We start from the raw sequence: 15,529 nt of genomic DNA on the forward strand, positions 1-15,529 counted from the left end.
ATGAAGGCAAGAGAAGAGCTTTTCCATGCTTCTGTCCTCTGAACCAACTGCAGAGTTTCCTGACAGCTGTACATGAAATCTCCCTGGGCTACCTACTATGAGGTGCTCTGTGATCCTGCTCCCAGGACATCTGGACAGACATTAGCTGGTTGTGGACTCTGCTCAGGAGACCAGGGAGAAGGCAAGGAGGTTCTCACATTTACTGCTTGTTCAGTGTCAGGATACAGCACATGGAAATGTGGGAGCTCCAAAACCCCACAGCTTCCAGCTTGGGGGAGACAGACAGAGTAGCCCTGATGCTTTCTCCAGCATCACAAGGGCAGAGGGACTTGGGACTGAGAATTCTTTCTTTGCTGTCTGTAGTCCTGCAATAGAGTCAGTTGCAGCAGTGGGACTCATCTGATTCCCTGGGGGGAATTTCCCATTTTTTCTGTGTTTTCTCAGAGGAGTTAATAGATTTCTTCCCCCACTGAAGTCACTAAAGCTATTATGTACAGCACAGCTGAGCTAAGTAACAGCTGTTCTTCTATAACCCATGATTTCATTAGAAAGAGACTGAGATTTCATGTAGAGTTTTACATTTTATTTTTCTATAAGAAAATAAACAGTAAATAAAGCATGTCTTGTTTGCAGCATTGGCTACCACAAATTATCTTTTTTTGTTTTCTTTTTTTTTAAGATTTAGAAATAAGACAAAAGTAGCCAAGACAACCCTTACTCTAAGCTACAAAATCCCAACTAATAACATTAAAAAAGAAGTTGATATATTGATCCCTTGTGTTCTAGTAGTTAAACTTCAAAAATCAATTGAGAGGAAAGCTTAACTGGCCTTTCTGTAGTATCAGAAAGCAAACCTAAATCCCAGACATAGAATTTTTACAGCTATGAATATAGGGGATGATTTTCAGACAATGTCAAAACTACTGTTTAATTCCCTTTCCTTCAGGAGAAAGCTCCTATGAGGTGCACTTGGAAAGGAATCCCTGAGTATAGTAGACATAACTTCTGTGCGAGCCAAGAAGTAGCTTTGCAGAGTGGTGTGCATAAGGAGTGAGACCAGAGTGATCAGCAAGGACACCAGTTCTGCCATCACTTCTGCTTTGAATGACTTTAAATCTTTGTCCTGTTTGTTCAGGCAAATTCATCCTCAACCTATAAAGCTATTCCTGCTAAGCAACTACACCAACATTGCTCTGGCAGTAGTCTCCTGAGTATTTGTAGGAAAAAAATATTAGGTCTTAGTCCTCTAAGGTACCTAGGTGACAAATCCACATTGCTAAACATCTTTGAAGATTTAAGTGCCAGATCTTTTTCATGAAGTAAGACTTTGAAGCCTTACTGTGCTTTTCAGCCATGATTGTATTTCTTCCTTATTTTCTTTTAGCCATTTGATGTTGCTCTTCACTTGCTCCAGTGTCTGACTCCTGGGCATTTCTCCTGCCCCAGCATTAGGGTATTTTTCAAAGAAATTTTCCATCTGGAAAAGAGAAAAGGAATTGATGTGAAGTAAATAATGCTGCTATTAGGCAAGTGGCTTTTTACAAAGACACAGACAGGGGTAATTTTGACTGGGAGAGATCTAGAAGCTCATGCTAGTAGCATTGGAATAATTTTAGAGTTAACTCCTGCTGTTTTAAGCATTTAGAGGACAAAAAAAAAAGTTTTCTGTCCAGAAGATAGTTAAATATATTGACTTAAATTCAAGAGAATTGATGTCATCATACCTGCCAAAGCTGGAGCTCAGTGTTGAAGTTTTGGGCAATAGTTACTATTCGACCAAGATTTCTGTCATTTATAGTGAATCTAGAAAAACAATTTAATAAATGATGTTTGATGCAAAACCATAATTATCCGAAGCTTAAACTTCTAATTTTGTTACAATAAAGCAGGTACACTCAAATGATAGCATTTTTTGAAATAGTTGAAAAATAGTACTCCTACATAAATATCTGAGCTGTTCTTAAATATGTTGACTAGTGGAGTGATCTCCTTTTTTCAAGTAATTACTGATTGTCTCAGGCTGGAAGTTAGGAATATTGCTGCTCAGCAATACAAAAACTGTCCAGATCACAGCTCTAGGCTTGCAGGTGTGCTTTCCTTCTGTGCCCTCACCAAGCACTCAGAAAGGAAATGGAAACAGAGATAGGTCACTCAAATATTGAGGAGAAAAGTGAAAAGGTTTGCAATTACTTCCACTCCTCATCTGTATGTCTGCTGCTTGCTGCTAACCATTAGAATAAAATTTAAAAAAAACCCTATTTTATACTCTGTCTTCCTGGTATGAAATCAGTTGCAAGAGTGGAGACTTAATTCACTAATTTCCATGCAATAACCAGTCCGTAGCCTTGGTAAAACTTTTTCTCCTTGATGACCATTTACCTTTCATTTAGGGAAAGAATGGTTTTTAAGTTAGCAACAAAGTACTTTTTTCACAGCAAATGGATGTAATTGTGCTGAATAAGCTTTCAGTTTTCATTTTGCAAAGGCAGTGATTATAACTGTACAATGAAATCACAGAACAACATGGCATGTAACAAGATTTACAGGTGATGTCATTTCCCATGAGTTCATTAGAGTACCTGTCAACTAAGTACTGCCAGTTCAGTCGTATCCAGTCCCAGGCCATTGTTTTCCCGTAGGTGTTATATGAGATGTATTTCAGGACCGTGAATACATCTTGGCTTTTGATGAGGCTGGTGTTGTAAATATATTTCAGATATCTAAGGGAAATGCCATAGGAATCAATGAGAGCCATTTACAAACAGGAATATTATTTTTTTCCTAGAGCATTTTAAAGGTAAGTACACAGGACTAAAATGTAATTTGTGTCAAGAGATAATTGTATTGAAAGACATCTTAGGAATCTCTTTAGCAAAGTAGGTAGAGTTTATGTCTCTACTTGAAAATAGCCAAACCCCATTATTATTTCTATATTTTAATGCAGTAGAGAAAACAAGACTAGATCAGTTAGTAGTTCAGCCTGTTAAGCCAAGTCTGGATTTTAAAGATCTTACAGGGACCATGAATACATGCACAGGTGGCTTGCTCACACTGACATCTGTGCTGTTTGTTTGGAAACTTTTATCCATACAAAATTAAAATTCATTTGGGCAGAGCATGGCTGCAAGTGCTGCAGTCATACTTGCAGTTATGGCACAGATGGTTTTGACTGATGGGGTGAAGCACACATGTTTGCAGGGAGATGGGTAGCTTGGTCATGGATTCACAGCAGCAGCTGCAGAAGAACACCCTTTCAAGCTGTTGTGTGTTGGGATTAAGGATTGTCTTATTTTTCCCTATATGTAATGGACAATTTTGTTCAATCTGTTTGCTCTTCCATCCTTGTTTGTTATTTTAATAGTAAATTAAGAGACAAGCTTTCCCTGCTTTAGGAGGGATTTTTTATTTTCTGCAAATATAGTCTGATCTAGCTAATTAATTCATGTCTTAATAATGTCAACCATTAGCTATTTAATGGCTTTAGATAATGGCTGTGGCAGTTACAAGAATTTAGGAATGCAGCTGCTTCCTACCATTATTTCAATTACTCTAATTCTTACATTTACTCTTTCTGAATCTCCTATACTTCCTTGTTTCCCCTCCTTTAAACCTGGAGCTCTTTCAAGCAGAGGCTGCTCCATGTTATGATATTTAGATAGGGCTCCAATACAGTGGTGAATGGCCCTGGTATAGATGTTTGCTTGCATGAGTGCTACATGATATACAACAACATGCAAAGTTGTCAGATAAGCCTAAAGGAGCCAGTGTCCCTATGCAGGGTGACAGCCTGGAGAGATACTCGCCAAGTCAGTCAGTCTGCTGGACCACTCTGGGGCAGGCTCATCATTGCCATGGCAGCATGAATTCAACATTTTTGGTTCCAGCTTGAGCACTTCTGCACAGCACTTAGGGAGCATTGCAAGTTCACGTGGATGCCTTCATAGGACTGTTAATAACAATTGCTCAAGGCTGTTTGCCTAACTTTAGCTAGTTAGAAAGTAGACATCCAGGCTAAGCAAACTGGAGGTAATGGAGGGTGACTGACAACACCCAAAAGCAATTATTTCCATTGATTTTAAGCCCCTTTCCTGGTCTGGGATAAGCAGTGCTTTGTACATCTGGCCTCTCTTCACTGATTAAAGAGGAAATGGATGGCTAATTTATTCCTGATAATTAACTATTAAGCAACTAAAATTGCACAAGGTGAACACACTGTTGGAAGAGCTGAAGGTTGTTGATTGTGTGCAGCAACTACCATGTCTTCAATATCTTCCACTAAAAGAACAAGGCTTTTTTCCTGCCATAGTACAATCGCAGAAGCGTATGTTAGATAACTGGTCTTGAAAATGTGTTCCACTCCTCATGCTGTTATCTGACCAAAATGACAGCACAGAAGAGAGGAAGAGGGGAATGAGCAAACAGCAACCAGTCGCTTCTGTAGAAAAAGAGAAATCTGTGTGTGTTTAAATCACCTGTCCAAAAGGGTGACGTTCCTCACTGATGCCAGGCCATATAGCAGCTTTTCTTTTTCTTGGGCTAATGAAGTTTCTTGGTATTTGTTGAACATGTAATTCCATGATGTCTCATTGGCTGAGTTCTGCATCCCATAGCGATATACTATGAGTCGGAGATTTGCAGCAATTCTAAAATAAAGAAACAGTACTTAAATATTCTTCCCCCTTTCCTACTTAACATCAGTGGTACCCAGTCACATGCTGTATTCTCACAAAAGACAAAAAATGTGAGCACTCACGTTTCTCCTCGTAACCATCTATCGAAGAGCTGAGAAGCACTGCTCAAAGATTCTGTGTCATTCATACTGCAGGAAAAGTCTAGAACAGATGCACGAAGAAGCCTTGGAAAGAGAGAGAAAGAGAGTGAGATAGATATTTTCCTACTGCTAACTATTGTTTGAATGCATCAATAACATGAGAAGGAACAAATAAAGATTGTCCTACCTCTGCAAATGGTCTCCAGAATCCTCCCAGCCCAGTTTATCCACAGTTGGTTTCACCAGATTGCGAAAATATTCCTGAGGTAGAAAAGGTGTTGGTTACATGTGTAGATTTCTTTAAATAATAATATGTTTAATTTCATAATTTGTTCTCCTTCATTTTTTCCCAAAGCTAGCATCTCTTGAATGAAAAGTAACATGAACAGGCATACACACAATCTTTTCAGATCTCCACAGCATGCCAAGTCTGAATGCTTGCAACACTGATGTGCAGATAGGACAAAGCCAACCTGCTTCTCTCCAACCTTGTCTGTGCTCCCAGATGAAGGCTGGGGTACAGCAAGGACACACTACTACAACTGCTTTCCAGAGATGATAGCTCAGGACATACTTATTTTAGTGACCATTAAATCATGTTCAGTATTTTAGGTCAAGTAACAAACCTACTCACTGCCACGTAGAGATACAGCCATCCTTTGTGATGAGAACAGGTGTTTGAGATTTTGCTGTCCTATACATCTTTATTGAATGCAGGACAGCCTTGACTAATAAATCCATGTAACATGCTTTATGATGACTAATTATTCTTATAATCTGTCATAATGTCTTTTCTCCAAATGCATAGTCCCAAATACAGAATCCAAGTGGTTCAGATACCACTATGAAGCAGTGTTTAGAGGTTTTTTTAAAGAGAACAGTAATAAAAAGTAAATGTTAATAGTTCAGTGACACTGAAAATCACTTGAACTTCACTATTCTTGTGAGAGATTCTGAATTATCAGATTCAGTGGTCCCAAGCCAGATTGGCTTTTATTTTGCTTCATCACCTGAAACAGGGGATAGAGATTTTTATCATCTTCGAGCATGTTTGCAAGGTAAGTTACAGCTGATACAGCTCTATTCCAAGGTAAATACTCTGTTTCATTTCTTAGGTATTTTGTGAGTTCCAGGGGAACAGAGTAATTCACAAGTCCAGGTCTGTGGAAGGAGAAAACATAACGTCTGTTATTTTAATGAATTTGAGGAACTTGCTTCTTCAAAGATATTAGATTTACTATTTACTTTAGAAGGCCTGAAATAGTAAAGTTTGTGAGGGAAAACTAGTCTGGAATGTAACTTGGAAGGTGTTTTCCAAAGATATAACCAAGGATTACTGTTGATCAATGCCCAATTGTAGGAGCTGTGCCATTGTGAGAAGACTGCTAACATTGTGCAGCAGCCCAGTGTGCCTAGAAGTGGGCAACCCTTAACTGACTTACATTGATATCACAAAAAAAGAAAGGAGTTGCTGGCTGGCGACATCCTGAAAGGCTGGGGAGACTTAGAGGCTGTTATAGATTGCCTAAAATTTATCTGTGTCAGCATGGCTGGGCTCAAGATCTAGAAGTTTCCAATCAGGTTTCTAAACAAACTACTAGCTGAGGTGGTATCTACTCAATCCCTTCGTATGCATTTTAGGCATGCCTCTGCTTTTGACACCTAACCTCTTCCATTATTGTTAATTATATGGAGAAAACACCTGTGCAATTAAAGCCTGCTTTTTTCTTGCCATGGTACTGAAAGGGAGCATTTCTTGTGATTGCAATGGTAATGCAAGTTGACAATGCATACTTCAGTGCACCCCTTTTGGAGGACAAGGTAAAGCAACAAAGAATTGAATCTCATATCAAAGTCAGAAAATTTCTTTCAACCACCTGGGTTGCATGAATTCTAATTATTAGGCAACAGAAAGTGAAAAACTTGTGTTTAAATCTCTGTACAGAATTAATTTACCTTGCTAAAGAAAAAGCATCATCCAAAATCCCTGTGCGATCAGCAACTGAAAAACTCTGTGTGAAAAGAGGAAAAGAAGGATCAAGAATATACAGATTATTTGCAGAAAAACCCCAGCCTCTACAGACCTCTTATAAGAGACCCACCAGACAGGTTAGACATTACATCACTCACAGTGTGGTTTTGGAGCAGAATACTGCTTAAGATGGCCCAGTTTTGATTATCATAATTCACCCGAAAGAATCCAACGTGGTCTGGATTAACGTTCACAAAAGTATCAGAAGAAGCTGGTATTCTAATTCCTACAAAAGAAACAGTCATTAGTTTGTACACCTTACATGATGCAGATTTCACTGGAGATTCCTTGACTCCAAAAGTATTATTTGGTTTTAATAGATATCAAATTAAGGTCCAACCCTTAATTTTGTTTATTTCTTTATTTATTTCTAAATGGCTCTGAGTAAACAGGAATTATTACAAATTTGGATGAATGCCAGCACTTGTATTAAAACAATGAATTGCAGTAGTTACTTGGGGTAGCTAGTTTCTTAAATTTGAAATGGAGGTCATTGGAAGTAGGGTGAGGATGGTGACATTTAGTGTCATGGTAAGAAATAAAAAATTGCAAAGAAGCAGTTCTTGCAAATATATATTTTTAAACGTTTTCATCCTCTTCTGCACTATTAAAGTTCTCATATTTTATCCTCCATTAATTTTATATTTCAGTTTGTTTCAACTAACTTTAACTTTTCTTTCCTGTACTCTTCTTTGATTCTATTTTTGTAGCTGTTGATACAAGATTTACAAAATAGGCTGAGACTTCATGCAAGCACTCATGTTTAATGATTTTCCCATTTAAAATGAATACCTGAAGAATGGTTATTTCTCAGAAGCCTGGCCTGGTCCAGTTGGTGATGTTACTTATGAAAATTTTTCTATTTTCCATTGAAAACAATGGTTTTGAATCTGTGTTTTGAGAGTGGCTGTAGTTAAAAGCATGTTTCTGTTTGGATGTTACATACAAAATATTTCTAAAGGGATTTTAACATACAGTTGTTGTTATTTGTTTGCTTTTGCATGGATACTAAAAGCAACCAGGTTAAAAAAAAAACAGAACAAAAGAAAAATTGAATTAAAATAAGTAACAAACAAGTACAAGAAAAGATGAACCATTTGTAATATTTCTGAAATTCAATTGGATGTAATTTAAAATCTGAAAAAAGTTGGTAATTTTTCCCCGCAATTTTGTCCACTGGAGGTGTAGTGCAAGAAATTAAGATTTGACTGCATAATACAACAATCAAAAGAACCACATAGGATTTTTCTCATTTCTGAAATCAGCATAAGAAAAGGTGATTAATCATTTGCAGTTCTTTTTCTTTAATTGAACTCAAGTTGCCAGTTTACCATGGCACACAGGCATTCATCAGCCTCTGACTTCTCTTTTCCTGGACTGGACAATGGCCATATCCAAGCCAAATCGATTTTAGTGCATTCTAATTAAGAGTATGGATAGATGTTTTCTTGAATAGGATGGTATTTAAACAGATGCTTAAGCACTATACTGAAATTGAGCCTAAATTGACATAATGTTTGTACAGGGGAAATACTAATCTTATCACTGAAATTACTAGCAACTACAGTACAACCAAGCTGTGTGCTAGCTCCCACATCTGAAAACTGGAAAGTATGAAAGTTCATTCTGTGCTCTGTTTTTTGTAAATGATATGGAAAAGTTTCATCTATTCATTATCCTTAAAAGAGAAGACACTTACCTGTAGAGTTTGATGCGTTGTAGAAGGTATAATATGATGAATCACCAAGCTTAAATTTGACTGGTATATTCCATTTGTAACTAAAATTATTTAATGGGAAAAAAAATCAAATTACATTTGAAGACAAATGGTAAAAAAAAAAACAACAAAAAACCTCCAATATACCTTTGTTTGTTTATTTTAATGTTTACATCTTGTTTTATGAAGCTGACTTGTACTTATGAACATATACATTTACCAAATAATGTCAGGACATATACATTTACTAAAAAATGTCAGGCAATATTCTAGCAGGATATAAAGCAATTGATTTAATAAAAGATGATTATATGTCAATAATTGGTGTCAAGGTTAATGTTGATGTATCTAGGGCTTTGTGCAGACACTAGTTAATCTTTGCAATACTGACTTGAAATAAATGGTTAAGTATTACAAAAGTTTTTTTTTACAGATGGAAAAAATGAAAGAGTTTAAACAACATTGTGATACAGTTAATATGACCTCTTGCCTTTTCCAGCCTATTTTTCTTCTCCAAGACAACCCTAATTCCTTAATTAAAAAAGAATGGGTGGTAAATGAGACCTTACCTCTTGCTTTTCAGCTCCTTGTATACCCTTATTGGGTAGGTACAGATTCCTCACTCCAGGGCATGCCCAGGACAAAGATGAGAAATTTGGGCAGGAGTGGAGCCATAGCACAGCCTGATCATGACTGTGACCAGGCAATCAGGGATGTGGGACAGCAGAGCATGCTGTGAGCCTAACACCAGCCACCTGCATAGGGCTGCTAAAATTATTAAGCCCTTTTGAGCAGTCAGCTGCTCTTCCATAATAGTGTATTATACTAATATGTTTAATATAGTATATAGTATATATACTATATAAATATAGTATATTATACTATAGTATATAAATATAGTATATTATACTAATAAACTTTACACTTCTGGTTTTACTAATTTTTTTATGGAGCTTACTACAATGAAATTTGAAGAATTAATATTTGAAGAGAGATATTGTGTTTCCCAAGAGAAAACCCATATAGGTTTTTGGACTTTTGTTTGTTTATTTGTGGTTTCTAGTTGGTTTTTTTTTTGTTTGTTTGGGGTTTTGTTTTGATTTTGAGTTGCTTTTATAAATGCATTTAAGGAGGCACATTTTACTTAGTGTCTACCTGGTTTGTATCTACATTTGCCGTTGGAACTTACCCAAGATCAGAAGGGGGATGAGAAGCATTTGCATTGGGATCCAAAAGAAAACGTTTCTGTGTGAATATTGAATTATCTCCCATCTCCAAAACAGGGTAGCCCATCTGCCTAGTCCATGTGTCCATGACTTCCTTCACAGGTTTATTACTTGCCTATAAATGACAGAAGAAGGTTGCAGTGAAAACGGAAAACCAGTCTCTGGTATTAAGAAAAAGAAAGAGACAGAGGAAAGACCATGTTCAGGACAAAAAAAAAAAAAGTCCTCCATAAATCCTTTTATGGTGCCTGTCATTGAAGGAACAAATTATTTGGAAACTTGAACACCCACAGAAGAAATGAGAAATGTGTAGGTAGGACACTGGCCAGTAACATGGACAAGAAATACTGAGGAAGCTTTGAGGCCCCTTGCATGCTCAAAGATCTCTCCATTTTTCTCTGACAGAAAAACTGAACAGGACAGAAAGGACACAGTGGGATTTTTAAAGCTAGAAGCCTCCTTGCAGTGTGTCCTGTTTTGGGTGTGAAGGAAGAGCCAGTATTAAACACCAGCAGCTGCACCGATGTAAAATTTGATTCATTCTGCAAACCCTGAACATCTGTCCCAGGAACTGGAGTTGGAGAAAGCTGTCACTACCTTCCCAGAATGCCACCTGTGAGAGAAGTGAGCTAGGGTCACTTCTAATATTTCCCTCTCCAGATGAGGTAGATGATGTGAAGCTGCAAAGTGCTAGAGAGAGAAAGTAAGAAGTTCTGCTGAGTAGGAAGAATTCTGGGATCAAGGAGAAGAACCAGAAAAGAGACACAAAAGCACAATTTAGGCTGTGTGCATTTCCGCAGGGTTGGAAGAAAAGGAAATAATATCAGGGAGGAACCTGGCAGTATGCCAGTGTAATGGGAGAGTTAATGAGATAGAAAAAAATAGGCCAGCCTCATGGAACAGGAAAGATAGAAAATGGTGGCACAGATGATGACCCAACTGGGACTCAGAAGCTAGAGAGCACCAAAATTACTTGGGAATTGATACTGCTGAGAGCTTTCAAACACCTGAATCTGGAGAGAGGAAAGAGACAGTATGGGGTGCATGATGGTGGATGAGAGGTGTTTACACATGTGAAATGAATTTGAGTTGCAGGGGGAATGCTTCAGTAGCAAGCTGTTTGTTAGCAAGGCCTCCTTTCTCAGTTCTTATTCCACTCCCACAGCCTTATGCAAAAAAATAAAGAAAAAAAAAAAGAAAGGAAGAAAAAAAGAAAAAAAGAGCTATACTGGAAGACTGCCTAGCTTGTAATCTCTCAATGACAGAAGAGCTATAAAACATTACAAGTTTGAGAAACTGAAATCAGTGGGTGAGATATTAAACATTTAGTAGCAAGGGTTTGGGTGGATGCAGAATATACCTCTTCAAGAGCTTCCCAAAATTGTTGTGTCTTGGCATTCTGAAAATGGTATTTCTTCAAATATGCCTAGAGAGATATGGAAAAGTGAAAATACTATGGTATAAATAGTGTTTCTTGTTTGGCTATGAAAACAATACACATATTCAGTTCTACAGGGATACAGAGAGCACCTCTCAGTTGCACAGAGTATCCATACATGGGTGGTAGTACTGTGAGTGGGAGATTAAATGGATCAGTATTCAGCTGATGAAATTCCTTTGCTGTCCAATGCATCCCATAACACCAAAAGTCAGCATTTTCCAGAGTGACTTGTTAGTAAGAAATAAATGTGTGTTTGAAGAGTTCTTTGTGTTTTGTTTAAATGGACACCACTATATCCTGTGGCAAATTTTTGACTAATGCAAGAGGCTGTTTAGCAGGAGGAAGATATTTAATGAGATTTCACTACCTATGTTCTAAGAGTGGGAGTAGGAAAGTCTAGTCACCTCTAAGTTTTGATCAAAACGATTGTTACACGGAGTAATGGTGTTCAGCAAAGAGTTTGCAATGCTTAAACCTTATTCCCATCGTGTGTCTTCCCCGGCTGCTTGGCGGGTGTTTTCCAACCCTGCCACCTGCTCCCGGCGGTGGTCAGTCAGTAGATGGTGCTGTTTGTTTCACTGCTGGCCACAGCTGCTTACCTCAGTGCTCCCGAAGACTCTGAGCAGGAGGGGAGGGTTAGGCTCTTGGGGAAAAGGTGGCTATATTTTCCTGTATTAGGTAACTGTTCTGATTGAATATGTGAAAGGAGAAGTACAGGAAAACGCAACAATCTTGTAGCAGCCCATAAATAGCAGCTCTTCATGAGAGAGGGAAGTAAGAGAAAATGTGGTAAGCCTGCACTGTAACGCCTGTTACCAATGTCTGTTCAGAAAAAAGGACAGACAACTTTTCTCCTTCTGGGACGGCTCCTTTCTCCTATTTTGTCATTTTGCAGCACCACGTTTCTCCTCCACAAGAAAGGACTATGAACTGCGCAATATATCATTTTTCCTCTCCCTATTGACATTCTAAAGCTGGGTGTCCCTGCATTAGGGCACGGATGAGCTTATGTCTCTAAGAGTGTTCCTACATAGTAGCCTTGGGTGGGTTGGAGGATCGTGGCCATAGGAAGCCACAGACACACTTTACAGCAGAATGAGGGGATCTTAGTTGACAACAGGATAACAGTGGGGTAGAGGAGGTTTTTCCACTAAAAGCTGTCAGGAATTTAGGTCCTCACTGTCTGTTTATCAAATATTTATACAGTTCACATTCCTGCTTCTGTGGGAGTATGGAACTTCTTCCCCTCCATGTTTCCCACTCAGTATTGAAATGCACTAAGTACTTCTGCTACCAATACCAGGGACTCTGATATTCACTTTTTGAATAATGGCTTTGCTATAGTCACATGAAGACGGGCTGTATGTCTGGTGGGTTTGGTGCCACTTTTACCTGACAGCCTTTCTGGAAGAGCTCTGGTGTAATCCAGTCTTGAATCATTCTGAGGATCGATGCACCCTGAGGACAAAGGGAAAGGGGAGAAGGTCAATCCACACTGCCCTAACACTGATTTCCATTCATCTAAAAGGCAACATGAGAATGAGTACTTCATAAGGCAAAACTAAAAATCATCCATCAGACTAAGGATGTGCTTTTTCTGCTTCCTTTGTGGGATGGCATGCCTACCTGGTGGAACTTTAATCTGGATTGAAAATCAGTCTTTAGTTGTGATCAGACACTTGTTCCTATGTTCAGCTCCTGAGCCTTGCTGCTGCAGCTTACTGTCCTGCCACTCTACCAGTTTGTGTGAGCAGGGCTCCCTGTTTTGTGTTAAACAGGACAGGGGTGAGGGCAGCTGGGGACTACCCCTGTCAGAGGACCAGCCTGAGAGAGGCAGTGACTTCAGATGAATACACAGCAGGAAGGGAACTCTAAAAATGCTGCAAGTCTGTGGCTTTAGAGGTTAGGTATGCCATCTGAAGATAAGGAATGAGATTTGCTGAGGACTAGTGTAAGAGCTCTGGCCTCTAAAGTGGGGTAGAATTGGGATCAGAGGAGTTACTAACTTGGGCGTCACAGAAAAAAAACCAAACGGTTAGGACCTTGAAAGAAGAAAGAAACAAAAGACAGGAGAGAAAGACAGGAGAGAGAAGTAGAAGAGCCATGTGGAACAGAGAACAGAGTGTACACAAAATGATGAAGGAAAAAAAAAAAGGAGTGCAAACTCCATATAAGATGCAAAATACAATTTTAGGATTGGCATGTTTTCATTTTCTGAGCTATATCAAGGGGCAGTTGAGAGCCTAATGCTATGAATGGTTTAAAAATCCAGTTGTCCCATAAAAACAAGAATATTATCTGAATTCTCAATAAATCCTGTTTCCTCTATTTATGTGTCTGAGAATAATGACTAGATGAGTCATGGCAGAGGGACTGTTTGAACTTAAAATGCCTCAAAATGCTTTTCAGGCTATTGTTGGAGAGTCAAGGTGGTCAGCAGATGACTGTTTTTGATACAGAAATCTGATGTGTTTGCCATGGAATATGATCACAACCAATTCAGTAACATTTAGAACAGATATCCATTAGTGGTAATCCTAAAGCTGCTTAATGAATAATGGTGATCTTAAGGCCATGAGTGTGTACTAGGGAACCTGAGTTCCTCAGCTTTGTCTCTCAGCCACTTCTTTTCTGGTATCACCTCTCAGAAACCATCACCTCCCATTTATATTAAAAGCCAAAGTACAAATACATACTTATACATGCATTTGGTAACAGTGGAGACTTCTTTTGCTTTAAATTGCAATGTATAGTTAGTCACTTGCACCGTCTACTATTATTTTTCAGTCTTTTCCCCCCTCTCTTGTCATTCCTCTGTAGTCCATGATAGAGTGTGTTTAAGAAAAACTCATCCTAACAAAAATCACTGATTATAGGAATGCCAGTATCTTAATAACTTTCCTTTCTTACAACTATTTGGGGAGGCTCAGAAAAGTGACCTTAATTTGACTAGCTGATGTTCTCTGATGGGGGTATAGTGGGGAGTCTTTTATCAACACCCACATAATTTCATAGTAATTGCCAAGTATGTGACAAGAATTGTTTGTGGCAGAAATGTGGAAGAGTAATCCTAAGCTTCTGCATCTGGGAAGTTCCAAAAATGTGGGGGTCCAAAAGCAAATTTCTAACTAACTTATTTAAGGCAAAAAACATCACTGTTACTTTAATAAAACCTTTCAAAACAAGAGAGAGGATTAAACTGGGAAAGAGATGAGAGGCAAATATTTTTTAAAAGCAGATTAAAACAATTATGTACATTAATTATTTACTCACCAGCTCTACTCTAGTAGAGCTTTCCTAGGCATATAATGCCCTATCAATCCCACAGCAGTTAGAGGATCTTGTACAGAATATGCTGCAACGACTCCATAAACCCTTAGGCAATTCATCAGGGTCTTAGGATTGGATTGGTCTGGTAAGTCTAACAGAGAGCATTCCAAATTATGCTTTATTTGTTTAGTGATGAATATTATCATGAGAAGATGGTTTTAAAAAGAAAAATACAAAAGAGAAGCCAAAATAAATCCAAAAAGAAACAAACTAATTTTGTCACGCATTTATATATAAATACCAACAGTAATTTGAGCTAAATCTATGCAAAGACTTTCTCTTTCAAGCCAAATTATAACCCAAGCCAAATTATATCCCAAGCAAACTGTTCCCAAACAATGCACAAGTCCTCAAGTGTTTTTGCTTAAAAAAAAAAAGAGTTCATGTAGTAATTATCTAGGGACAAAGAGATGAGTAAAAGCTAGGATTTTTTTTCTCCACTGTTTTTACAGACCCTGCAAAAAAATGTCTCTTGCTTAGTTCACCACTAAAATACATTTTGATCCAGAGTATTTGATTTAGCTCTGTATATTTCGTGACTTTTGTTAGTTTGATTTAAAAACAGTGTTGCACAATGCAGGTTTTTACATGGTTTATGGTTTGACTGTTAGGCATTTATGATGCAATAAATACTGGTTGTATTGTTGGACAGAGGATTTAACAATTGAAAACAGAAAACTGAAATGGATGGATCAAATCTAGCTAATAAAAGTAGTATCTATAGTTACAGATTGTAGCACAGCTGAAGCTAAACTCAATGCAATATATACTGTATGTTTCGCTGATAATGGGAGCTTGGAGGGAAAGCAACAAGCAGTATTTAATAATGCTGGATTTTGCGTGTTCAGTGGAAGCATGTTATGGCATCAGATAGAGAACACTGACAGAGTCATATAAGAAGCTGCCAATAAAAATATGGTGTATCAGGTTCACAAGCAGCATGGGAGATGGCTGGTTGAGGAGAAGAGTGACAGGTGTTTTCTCCTGTGTTTCTTTGGGCCTTTCTCTTGAT

At 38.1% G+C, this 15,529-nt stretch overlaps 1 protein-coding gene across 1 annotated transcript in view; it reads right to left on the bottom strand.

Annotated features, from left to right (window-relative positions):
* Window positions 1–561: 561 nt before the first annotated feature.
* The window catches only part of ENPEP (glutamyl aminopeptidase), a 33,493-nt gene continuing 18,525 nt past the window's right edge, over window positions 562–15,529 (bottom strand). Inside the window, exons 8-20 of the mRNA XM_021525523.2 lie at window positions 12,580–12,645; window positions 11,107–11,172; window positions 9,710–9,861; window positions 8,503–8,582; window positions 6,902–7,029; window positions 6,728–6,783; window positions 5,782–5,932; window positions 4,959–5,032; window positions 4,754–4,855; window positions 4,473–4,643; window positions 2,580–2,720; window positions 1,725–1,803; window positions 562–1,477 (exon numbers count right to left, since the gene is read on the bottom strand). Coding sequence (XP_021381198.2) covers window positions 1,313–1,477; window positions 1,725–1,803; window positions 2,580–2,720; window positions 4,473–4,643; window positions 4,754–4,855; window positions 4,959–5,032; window positions 5,782–5,932; window positions 6,728–6,783; window positions 6,902–7,029; window positions 8,503–8,582; window positions 9,710–9,861; window positions 11,107–11,172; window positions 12,580–12,645 — 1,431 coding nt within the window. The 3' untranslated portion in view covers window positions 562–1,312. The remainder of the gene's footprint in view (window positions 1,478–1,724; window positions 1,804–2,579; window positions 2,721–4,472; window positions 4,644–4,753; window positions 4,856–4,958; window positions 5,033–5,781; window positions 5,933–6,727; window positions 6,784–6,901; window positions 7,030–8,502; window positions 8,583–9,709; window positions 9,862–11,106; window positions 11,173–12,579; window positions 12,646–15,529) is intronic.

The sequence above is a fragment of the Lonchura striata genome, chromosome 4, assembly GCF_046129695.1.
Source record: "Lonchura striata isolate bLonStr1 chromosome 4, bLonStr1.mat, whole genome shotgun sequence".
Classification (NCBI taxonomy): Eukaryota; Metazoa; Chordata; class Aves; order Passeriformes; family Estrildidae; genus Lonchura; species Lonchura striata.